General features: G+C 41.2%; 1 protein-coding gene across 2 annotated transcripts in view; it reads right to left on the bottom strand.

Annotated features, from left to right (window-relative positions):
- Positions 1-1,094: 1,094 nt before the first annotated feature.
- Positions 1,095-12,396, bottom strand: part of GTF2F2 (general transcription factor IIF subunit 2) — a 91,620-nt gene continuing 80,318 nt past the window's right edge. For both annotated transcript variants that reach the window (XM_086611942.1, XM_086611951.1), the window contains 2 exons: positions 8,638-8,781; positions 1,095-1,902 (listed from right to left, as the gene is read on the bottom strand). In XM_086611942.1, coding sequence (XP_086468068.1) covers positions 1,783-1,902; positions 8,638-8,781 — 264 coding nt within the window. In that variant the 3' untranslated portion in view covers positions 1,095-1,782. The remainder of the gene's footprint in view (positions 1,903-8,637; positions 8,782-12,396) is intronic.

Raw genomic sequence — 12,396 nt, 5'->3', positions numbered from 1 at the left:
TTAGCTGCTCAAACAGGACATGAACGCAGCAGAGGAGCTCAGCTCATGAAAAGCAAGAGTTCTCACCCTACACGCTTGCGAATGCAAGTCTCTGGAGGCTCAAACAGCATGAGGAGGACAGCAGTGTGTGCAGGCTCTGGCTATCGCTGGGGAGCACATAATGTACCACAGCAAGACACGAAGGCTGACTTCCTGGGTTCTTCCTGGCATCCTCAGATATCTCCTGCAGCCATCGGCAAGCTGGGTCCTGCTCGCAGAGCTGGAGGAGACAGGAGCCAATGGCAATATTTATGAAAGCACACACACATCCCTGGAACGTGATCTGCTTTTCAAAAAGCCTCAGCTGTCCACCTCCTAGGAACTGGACACTTCATGCCATGGAAAGCTGAGCACCAGCAGGAAGTGTATCTGTAGCGAGATACTTACACAAACAATATTAAAAAAAAATGAACCGAGCAAAATTAAAATGTGTGACTTATGCATAAGGGGTCAGAGTTTTTTTACAAGCCTCTGAAAGCATTTGACCCTCCTCTGAACCTTTCGTTGCTTCCAAGCGGACTAATAATGGAATGTTTGCTTTTCATGCACACCAATTATTTTATTATTATAAGCAGAAGTTATGCACATTATCTGAAGGACCTGAGGGAATGTGAAAGCTGTGCTATAAAATCTCACCTTCTGCTTCATTTACAGGTATACTAATGAGTTTTTTTCCACTCTGTTTTCTTTGCTCTTTTTTAACATAAAAACTTTGAGAATATAATTAAATAGTCTTGTCCCACCTCATTCCCTGCTCCCTCACAGAAAGGATGCTGAACAGACAACCCTTGCCATGTTCCCCCCCAAAAAATGAGGGAACAGAGACATGCACACATGAAACAATCTTCCCCCAAACACCTGGAAACCCAATGGCAAAGCCAGCAGTAAAAACATGGTTTGAAAAAAAACTTCACACCTATGTTATCTAAATCACAACGTGTTCAGTCAATAATGCAGAACATTGTGTGGTAAAAATTAAAATAATGCTTTTATTGATATGCTTAAACATAAAACACAGGTAACATCATAAAAAACAAACAAAAGATAAATCTGTTCCTTGATGTACCTGTTTGACAGACATTTCATGCTTTTTCTCAGTAATCAGCTGGAGGGGATTGTCGTTTTCCCACTGACCTGTGTATGAAACAGCCTCCGCTTCACGTTTTTTTTAACTGTGTTGATTTGTTCCCATGGAGCCTAAGGACTGTGATGAGCACCACGGCTGTGCTGTGGCTGTTTTTCCTAAAGCCTGATCCCAAAAGGAGCATCATGTCCGTTCCACGCAAACACTGCACAAAGGGTTGTGCATCTTTGTGGCCTTCCAGACGAAGCCCTGACAGATGCCAGCAGAAGTGAGGATATTAACCCTGTTCTACTGGAATGCAAAGCCACAAAGTTATGGGTTCCTCTAGGACACGTTTTCCTTCAAAGTCATTGAGGCTTGGAAAAGCCACAAAGCTATCAAGAAAAAGTAAGATCGGAACTCAAAGGATTTCTAATAAAGAAAATCTAATACAAGTTTATTCTATAAATATTTTTTTTCCTGTCAAAAGACAAAACACTTATAGAAAGGTACAAGAAATATTCCTTGGAAAAAAAATGAAACTATGGAAAATTACAAAGTATCAGCTGCTTTAATTTAACTTGAACCTTGCAGAATTGTGCTGTACTCAGTCCTGTCTGTAAACCCACCATGGTTCCCTCAGTGCAATCACTCTAATTCTCCCTTTGTAAACGCTTTTGTTAATCACTCTTCTCTTCTCCTTGGTAGTGTCTGTATTCTGGCTTCAGCTCCCATGTGTTTTTGTGGGTCCCCTTCACGTTGTAGATGCCTATTTCTCTTAAAATTTCCTTCAAGTATATCTGAAAGGAAACAAAAATTCAAATTATACAGGCAGACGATTGCCACGGTTCCTCCATGACATCACGCGATCTGCTCAATCACATTGCCTCGGTTCATAGAAACGACTTGGTGGACAGCCACGTTGGCTGATCCGCACTAATTTGTGTGATAACGGCTCTGTGACAGACTTCAACCCCCAGGCACCAACAGGGATTAGATCAGCCTGGGTGTACTGCCCAGCGCAAGCCCCAGGGATGCAGCAGGGAGCACCTGAGCCCCAGGGGTGACAGGTCCTGGGCAGACCCTGTGCAGACCTGCTGGGCATGGAGAGGGAAGTATGGGCTAGATGGATGCTCCATGGGCTGCCGAAATGAAGTTCCCAGTGCCTCCGGCAGGGCGATGCTGAGGTTAGTGCAGACCTGCAGCAGTAGCACCCACCCACGGGTGAGCTCACGGAGATGCTCCTCAGCTCCCACCTCAAGACAAGGGGCTTGCAAAATCAAAAGGCAAAGATATGCCTGAGGTACCCCGAACGTTAGACACACAGCTGGTCTAAACATCTGTGCGCTGTCACATTTCTCACACAACCGTGGAGGAACAGGGGTGCAGGCAGGCGTTCTGCCCCAGGAGCTCGCTGTGCCTGAGGGGCTCCCCAGGGTGGTGGGACACAGCCGCTCCGCAGGTCTGTACATCGCTGCTACCTCACACGTCTTCCTCCTGCTGAAATCTCTCCAGCTGAGCTAGAAGCTCTTGGCTCTTCAGCTTTCTTGGGCTGGGATCATCTCGGAACTCCTTCCCTTATTCAGACCCCATCAAAGCCCCAAGCTGTTGGTTTTCATGCTGTTATGCAAAGCTTTAAGCATTTTATTATGGCCTCGTTTTTAGAGGAGAGCTGAGTAGGTGCCAGAGAATTTTCTAATACATTCAAATATTAAGGCTAGAAAATGAAAAAAAAAACAAGCAACGCTATGATAACCAGTAGTATAAGCTTCGACATGGACAGCTCACTAATATCACCCTCCTTTGCCCTTCATAATAAACACCGGTAATTTGTTGCATTTTTTTAAAGAGCCGTTTGCCTGCTTGTTTGTTTAAATATTCATCTGGACTGACTTCAGTGGATTGCTATGGCAACTGCAGACCACAGTTTAAGGATCCCCACATTAAATTCATAATTGCTTTAGTTTGGGCAATTTAATCCTCTTTGAGTACACATCATAGAATCATAGAATGGTTTGAGTTGGAAGGGACCTCAAAGATCATCTAGTTCCAACCCCCCTGCCATGGGCAGGGAAACCCTCCACTACACCAGGTTGCCCAAAGCCTCATCCAACCTGGCCTTGAACACTTCCAGGGATGAGGCATCTACAACTTCTGTGAGTAACCTATTCCAGTACCTCACCACCCTCTGAGTGAAAAATTTCTTCCTTATATCTAATCTAAATCTGCCAAACGAGAGTTACTGGAGCCCTGTATTTTCTGTCTCTATAGTTCCACTAAATGAAAAAAGCGACACACTACAACTCATAAAAAAAGCCAGTATTTGTTGATGACATAGGAAAAAATGAAAGGCCGATTGCCCGATCTCTTCCCACTTTTTACTAAAAGTTGGGAAATAAATAAAAAGTATGTTCTCAGTCAGTAAAAAAAAAAAAAAAAGTCTCTTTTAGAGAAACCAATTGTTTCTCTTCAGCTACACATCAGAAATTTCCAAAGCAAAAAAATCCAGATCCCACACTAACAACGATACTTCCTTTGGACTCATGCAGCAAAGTGGCTCTTAAAAACCTGTCTCGAAGCAATGTGTTTACAAGACTTTGTCCAACAAGTAAGAAAGGTGACTGTAACAAATTGCATATACAAACTTGTTTCTCAAGGTCTTTTCTTTGAGCAGAGCGGCTGCATGCAGAGGATTTATTTTGCACCGCGATGACGGCTCTTCGGTTTTGGAGGGTGCACGATGCAAACCCCAGCAGGTGGCAGCAGGAGATCAATATACATCTCTTAACACACCTTTCCACATCTCCTCTACTGCAGAGATGCTGTCACTATTTGAGAGTCAGGTGTCTAGGACAAATGTACTCACTACAGCGGCAATTAGCGCGCAAACGGTTTTGTACGACAGCACCTCTGTTGTGCAAGGCATTTTTTTAAAAGGTGATGAAAGCAGGTGAAAAAGTGATTTCTACATGAGTTTGTGCAGATGTGCATACCTGCACATCCACTGCTTTGTCTGCAATCCTTGTGCCTGCACAGAAGGTGGCTTTCAGGAGTGTCACTGATAGGGGTCTTCAAAAGATGGCAGAGTGGGTAGAAAACCACTCAGATTCAAGGTTAAATTCTGCTCTAGACCACAAGGACAGATTAATGAGAACTGGGAAAAAAAATAAAAATTGCACCGCGTCCAATATGTATGCAGTTCCTGGGCTGAGAGACCCAGCCTGCATTTGGGAAGCCGGGTCACAAGGCGTGACGATGCCGAAGGGCTCAGGCAGAATGAAACCACCAGGGCTGCACGGTCCATGGCTCCCAGCGGCTCGCTGCTCTCTGGCGACAGTATCTTTGGGTGACATTTCTCTCACTACGTGCTCACGCCTCCGAACCACCCACTCAGTTCAAGGAAGGTTACTTTTGATTTCAACTCATTTTCAGACCCAATTCTCCAGGCAGTTCCGCTTCTCTCTGGGCAAAACTTCCAAGAGTTTCGATTCAACAGCATAACAAAATGGAACAAAACCAACCCAGACTGAACAGCATGGTAATGGTTCTGCCACAAGTAAAAGCACTTCAAGCTGGGACCGTGAACTGGAGCAACTGAGGACATATTCCAGCATGTTCCCATTTGCCACCTCCGCTGCGGGGGGGAAACAAGCAGCAGTGGTTTTGGGGAGGGCAGCTGAGAGCGTTAACCCAAAAAAATCACTCTGTGTGGACAGACAACACTGAACTGTTGGAGCTTTTAGACGATTACAGATGAGGGATAATCCTGCTCTATTGTACTGTACTTGAGAGCAAGTGGCTAGATAAGAGGAGTACAGGGGACATTATGATTTCTCCTGCAGGATCACTTCTCCTTCCAGACACCAGGACCCTCCACTCAGGTCTGCGCTGTGCCAGGTTGGCCTATACATCTTGAAGCATACTACTCAGTCTGATAATATTTCATCAGGAGAAACCACCTGCTTCCTCCAATGATGCCAAACACTGAATTTTAGAGCCTGGTGAAAGCTAATCAGGGGCCTATAATTTCTTCTCAGAAAGGGATTCAACATGTTTATATACATATAATTCTAAATCAGAAGCTAATCCATAGGTAATCTGTTTGTACATTGAAGGCATTGTCTACTCTGTTACACCTTCCCTCCTATTTTTTCCATAAAAAGTGAAATGTTATTATAGAATTATGGGACAAAAATTTCTGAGAGAGGAGTTAACTTCCAAGCTCTGAAAACCCTTCTGAAACCTTGAGGGGGGAAAAAAAGCCCACTGTATTTAGGATAACCATTACTTAAAATTGAAATAAAAGAAAAAAAACTGCAAACAATCTACCCCATTTTGAAAAAATACAGTTCATATTGGACCACTGGTTCCACACTGGTTCCATTCTTCACAAATATTTGTTTGCTTACATAAAAAGCATATTATGTTCTCAGCCAGGAAGTCCAAATCTAGAATTACTGCAGAATTTCTAGGAAGCACTCAGTATTTACATCTAGGTAGGTGGCAACAGATTTGCCTACTACTGCAAATGGTTATTTTTCATTAAAATTTCCCTAATATAACAGTAGCTTGCATTCAGAATAGACTTGCTTTGTGATTTCATGATCGCAAAATAGAGAGGGCAGCAATTTCCTGTGTAACATGCAACATCTTCTTTAGCAAGGGTTTAATTTACTATTTACATTTACTGTTATGTAAAAAAAATACCCTTATTTATTTGTTACTTTACTAACAAAGATGTTAATTCCCTTAGACAAATGTATTTTAAATATTATTAGCCAGTGAGGTAAGCACCTAGAACTTCATTTTAACGGGAGCTGAGGAGACAGCAGCAGCAGCATTTTTTCCCTCGCGTCTGAAAATAACCTCAACATTTAGAAACTCGGAGGAGAAATTACATACCCAGACAATCTTAGACACTATGACAGAAAATAAAGCAGTGAACACTCAGCAGAGATTAATTAGCAGCCAACCTCTGTACAGCACAGGGAAAGCATGCCTATTCACCTGTTGGCATTTCACTTTTTTTTTATGTCAGATATAGCTGCTCTGCAAACAATAAAGTCACAGTGGGCATTAGGAACAAGTACTTTATTTTCAGAAAAAAAAAACAAAAAAGTTGCACACCAGAGGTTGAAGTCCACAGCATCAGGGATGCTCACACAGAGAGCGAACACCGGCTGAGCAGCAGGAAACAAGGGATAGTATTTTTAAATGGAAATGGATGCCGTCAGCAACTCCCTATAGAAGTTTTTAATGGGAATCCAGATGGGAAATTATAGTAGCTCTAGATGAGGGGGTAGATGACGTACCAAAATATAGTTTTCAGTTTATCACCATACTGGCTACCCAGTCAATGAAGAAAGGCATCAGGAAGAGGATTTTGGTCATTTATTTTCTCAGGATATCTGGGTGTGAGGAAGCTGGATGGGCACCAACATCTATGGCAAAACCCCAGCCGTGAGTAAACGCGAAACCCCCGACTCTCACCCACAGCTCAAAACTGAGATTGCGCAGTCCTCTCAGGAGAAGAGGGTTTAACAGTTTGACTAATCTTAGGAACCCTGTGGGACTTTTAGCCATCAGTAGAGACTCAAATAAGAAATACAGATGCAAAGATATAGCCCAAATAACACATGATGTTGGGTCAAATTAGTTTATGATTTCCCTCTAATGTATCTGTATTACTACAACAGTTGAAAAAAACAAAGGCTAGATTTGCTGAGATGAAAGTACACGGCACAGATCCACTATGCTATGGGCAGAATATATTCAGGAGCATACAATGACAGCAGAGACATATAGACAGGCATAGAAATTTATCATAAATGTAACGAAGTATTAATGTGAGGTAATTTGCAAACACAGAATACAAAACTACCCTGTACATCTAATCCTTAGGGTAGTGACTATGACAAAAACTGGATTAATCTTGCCCAACTTTTGGTGCTTACTGAACAAACTTATGTCAGAAGCACAGCTTTTCCAGGCTCCTTTGAGCTGATGCAGAGAGACAGGTACATTCAAGAGGCAAATCACATCATCACAGGAAGAAGAAAACTTGTTCTTCCATAGCTTAGGTGGGAGTTGCAGGCGACTATTTCTAGCTGAAGTCATGTTAGACGGGATAAATCTGCACCTACTTACATTCAAAGTGATCGAGATAGTGACTGTCACATGTATCTCTAAAAAAAAAAAATCTTAAAATTTTCTTGCTACTCCCTCCATAGCTTCCTCCTATTCCTTCCTCCTTCAGCTCCCACGATCCACACACCTTCTCTGCCAAACAAGATAAGGAGTTGACTTCATTAAATAAATGAATGGAATAGAAGACACGAATATATTATCCAACTAGTTTCTTCCAAGGTACCAGAACACCATGAACCTACATGTATTTGAACTGGCTAACACCTTTGTGCAGTCTCTTAGCCGAAGAGATTGCACACCTTGTATTATACAAATCCTCTTATATGGACCCACTGAATTCTAAATGCTAAGTAAGCAAAACTGTTAAGCATCTCCATTTTTCCCCCCTCTTTTACAGAGGAAGTTTTTTTCCATAACCCAGCTGTCACTGTTCCTTCTTCTGCTTTATAACTAACAACTTTTGAAATTGTTGCTCCATTTAGACTCAAATATAATTAAATCCCTTTAAGTTTTCTGAAAACTGCAGCTGGGTTGAGGAGGGATATCGAAGTCAGCAGCGAAAAACATCAGAAGCACCAAAGATATTTCACATGTCATTATCTCTCTCTATCTCTCCCTGCTCCCGCCTGGTCTGCTCAAGGGAAGTTTGAACAGGGGAAGAGGGAAAGAACTGGCAAGTTAGGGTTCACAGCTGAAGAGGCTGGCAGACACTGCAGGATAACACAACCACCATGTGAGCACATGTCTTCATGCTTTCCTTGTTTCTGTATCAAAACAGTGTTTAAAAAAACCCCAAAACTCAAGTATCAAACCACCAAACTCCGACTCTAAAAATTATTCTATTTGTAATGGAAATCAAGTGTTTCTGGGGGTATTGACATGATGTCTGAGCTCCTAATATGGATAATGTGTGCATTTAATACTAATTCCATGAAATGCCATTTTCTAGACCCACAAACAAGGAGTAACCCCTGTTGCTATGCCAAGATAAAGAGTCTGAAGGAAGGGCTGACCAGCCACATATACAAGCTCTCTACTGTCGGCATCAACAGAACTGGGCTATTACTTCAGTAAGGACGGGAGCAGTGTGGGAGACATCAAACCATTACAGAATTTGGCTTCTAGCATTAAAGAGAACCTAAATAAGAGACCGTTTAGGCTACTTAAATCACCTCTGCCAAGAAAAAGCATGCCCACTGCAAAGCTTGGTATCCTACACCATTCTACAATAGTGAACTTAAAACTTGATAATTTCCATTTGTTGTAGAAGACATTTAGAGAGCTGCTTCGAAGGCACATACCATATATTAAACTATTTTCTGGATATGGAAAATATACACAATAATAACTACTGAAAACAATTATATTACAAGACTACTAGTACGTACCACCGGCTGTTTGGTTATGTCCACCAGGTCTTTAATGTTGTAATACTGATGTTTCTCAAAGGCTGAAAAAAGCATGTCCAACACTTGTTGTTTATCAGCTCGAGCCCGTTTTCCATCTTCTTTCTTCTTTTTCTCATATTCGATCTATCAGATACAAAACACATTTTAAAGACATTCATATGTAACACTGTATAAATCTCAGTGCTGAACATCAAGACATAAAAAACCTCTTCTATTTAATAAAACACTGTTCAATGACTCAGTGCTTTTCATCTGGAAAATTTTCTTTTGAGCACTCAAATATTCTTTTATGAACATAAAATAAGCAGTTTGTCCTCAGCACAATAAGCTTCTCAGCTATGTATCTCTGCTTTAACCAGTAAAAAAACCCAGAAACAAAGCCTGCATGATGTGCCCAAACCTGGAGAGAGAATTAATATTAGTACAGGATTCTGAACTGAGACAGTGTTTTTACTCCACCTCTGCTGATGACAACTTCTGAAGTATAATGGCAAATACCAAACAACCTACAAATTACCATATTTGGGAAAATCCACAGACCAACATGGCCACATCCACAATCATAACAACCATCTGCCCAAAGGATGCTCAAATGGCCCTTGGACACTACCTCATCTGCTCCAGAAACAGCACTCGAGGCAACCACTCCAACAATATAAAACCAACGTTCACCAAGTGAAGACATGCTTCGAGGACATGGATGGTATCTCTTCAGGAGAAACCTGAGTAGCCCACACAAAGTTATGATAGTCTAAAAAAACCCACACAAGTAAGCAGAGGCCTCTCATTGCCACTCATCACCCTATTTCAAAATGTATATTAAAAAGTACTTAACTATTATAATCTGCACAAGATGATCATATGTTTTTGCAGAAACTTTTATCGCCTCCAAAAATATTTCCTGCATTTCCTCAGATTGCTCATCAGAAGCAAGATTTGCAGACCAGCATACCCCAAACAAGCCCCGATCACCACAGAGCACCAACTGTAGCATCTGCCAGCACATCATCTCATCCACCCACAAACCCACCCTCTGTAACAGGAAACCATCAAGCTCCTTGGAACAACAAAGGTGACCCAGAAGGTAATGTATTTCATGTAATCAGCAAGTGCTTTCAGGCAAGTTCCATGGGTGGATCCCAAGCAGCGCAGATCCAACATACAGAAGAGATGCACGTGATCTATAAGGGACATACGCCTGGCTGCCAGTGGGATAATTTTGTATGGGAGTCGTTCTGCCTCTGATGTCTCAAACTTCAGTAGAACTCTATTACATTTGAGACACTGGCTTATGGGACACTAGGACTAGGGACATTAAAAATGTTTTGAATATATGCACATGTTAACATTTTACAAGAGGAAGAGATGGATTATCCAGCCTTAATTTGTTGCCAGAAAAGCCTCCAATACTTTAGAGGTCAAGTCCAGAAGACGGTAGGAGGAATGACAGTGTCTCTATTTGCAATGCTTGACTGAGTTCTGGGTTCCTGCATAACATCTGAGGTCACTTTTCAGTGTAAAGACCTACGCATTTGTTTTTGAGGTTAACAATTGTCTGTGACTCAAAAATACACCAGTTGAAAGATGCGGTGCGAAAGATAAAGACTGCCAGTCACAGGCAGCATGACTTCACCACAGCAGCAGCTATTATGCCTGTTCTTACCAACCCTTCTGCAATTTTCTACCTCCCCAAACAACAAAAACAAAATGAAAACGAAGAAGAAAAACAGAAACAGAAACAAACTGCAACCTTCTCAGGTGGAAGGTCAAGCTGAAGTGATGGAAGAAACTGATCTCCTTTTCTGTTTTTTGTTTTGTTTTTAAGGAGCAAGGAAAAGAACGAAGCACTGAGATTATTCCTTCTGTACGTGGCAGAGCTATGGGAACAATAGGTATGTAACATGGGCGTAATGGGAAAAGCTACTGGGACTCTCAAGACAATCTCTGAGAACAGCAATAAAAAGTCCGTGGTACTGTTTATATCTCTTCAAATGACATATAGCAAAAATGTGCTTAGCTAGCATAGCTACAACTCTCTCCATGTGGAGAAAAAAACTACTTGCTTTAAAATTGATGTTTCCTACACAAAGGAACAAAGGAAAAATAAAGAAATTCTCAACATAATCTTCACTGATGCTAGGTCTCTGACAGGATTATTTCATGACTGGGTATAAAATTCTAATTATACAAATAACAGCCTCCTGAAAAATAACATGAAATGGCACCATCTTTTTTTTTGCTAGTAAATTGTAATGCCCAGCAGTCTTCTTTCTCTATTGTTTTAGTGCCTTGGTACACTCTCCCCAGGAGTTTCTACTTTACAGGATGAGCTAAAGCAAATCAAGGAGGAGTGTTTGTATTCCCTATACAAATGACATGTGACGACTCTAATATTCTAATTCATTAATGTATAAAAGCAACTTACACAGAAAACTGAATACCAAACCCTTCCTTTGTTGAAAAGTTACTTGCAGCTGGCATCCCAGTTGCCCACATTTTAATTAGTAACAGTCCAGCATTTCCCTCCAACTTCACCAACAGCTCCCACTGTTGTTTAAAAACATGGAGCGCATTGTGAAGTGCTATCTAAAAAAAATAAAAAAAAGCACGGTATGTGTTGCTGTTTTCTTCTTTTTGTCTTGTGAATACACTGCTCATAGCAAGTTACAATGCAGCCTTTCATTTCTTTTCCTTCCTGTTTTCCTTGCAAACAGGATGTTTTACGCAGTAGGCTTAAAGCACTTTTTGAGAGTCGTATTACAGAATGCATGTACACTGTAAACTAATACGATTTCTTTAAAACGGTGTGTTTTTTAAATTTAAAAAGCATTAAAATACGATTTGATTTCAAGGAAGGACCATTTTGGAACAAGCTGTTGAGTGAAGAAGTTGCGAGTTTATCTCTGCAAGAATTTCTCTTTGTTTACCTTCCCAGTATGTTGCTGAGCTTGCTGAAAAGCTGCCAAAATTGCCTCTTGAAGGTATCATTAATACTGAAGCTAATACATTGCTTTGGTAGATAGCTAATACAAAGGTGATAGCGAAGTGGGACTAAATCTAAGGTTTCATCTGAAGATGTTTGAAAGAAGGCTTAAAGGTTTTCCCAACCTCTGAAGCATGGTATCAGCCTCTATAGTACGGGACAGTGGGAAGAGAGGAGACCACAAAGAAACCTCTGAAGGGGTAACCAGGACCGCTAGAGAACTTCTCTGATGATTCCAGCTGCAAAAACATTAACATTGCAACCTTGTAAACCCACGTAGTATTTACAGATATACAGAAAATTAAGGTCTCTTTCCCAGAGAAGATAGCTAAGTTATAATCATGGCATATATCGTAATGGAATTGCAATTTCTTCTCATAAAAAGGTGTGTTTAATATAATTGCTTTGGGGAAAAAAAAATCACTATCACTTTCCCTGTCCTTACTGAAGGCAAAATTGGTATTCAAACAAGCTGTTGCTATTTTCCATCCACATGTAATTTCTTTCCCTCCTCCTTCCTCTTGTGTGTTAATTTAGAGGTACATGGAGCAGTCACACTTAAGCCCCATTCAATATTCTATCATCTCTTCCTTCAGGAAATTTTGCCCTTTTTTTTCTTATTTAGTAGATCCTATTCTTAGCTCAGAAACTCGGAAGATAACCGAATGCACCAGCATGTACGTTACATTTTTCTTCCTTCTTCCTTGTGAAAAGCTTTGTCTCCAACGGAGCTGTCATATGATTGCAAGCAATGC

Source organism: Tauraco erythrolophus, chromosome 1, assembly GCF_009769465.1.
Source record: "Tauraco erythrolophus isolate bTauEry1 chromosome 1, bTauEry1.pri, whole genome shotgun sequence".
Taxonomy (NCBI): domain Eukaryota; kingdom Metazoa; phylum Chordata; class Aves; order Musophagiformes; family Musophagidae; genus Tauraco; species Tauraco erythrolophus.
The sequence above is the reverse complement of the archived record's forward strand: the minus strand, read 5'-3'. Positions and strand labels throughout refer to the sequence as shown.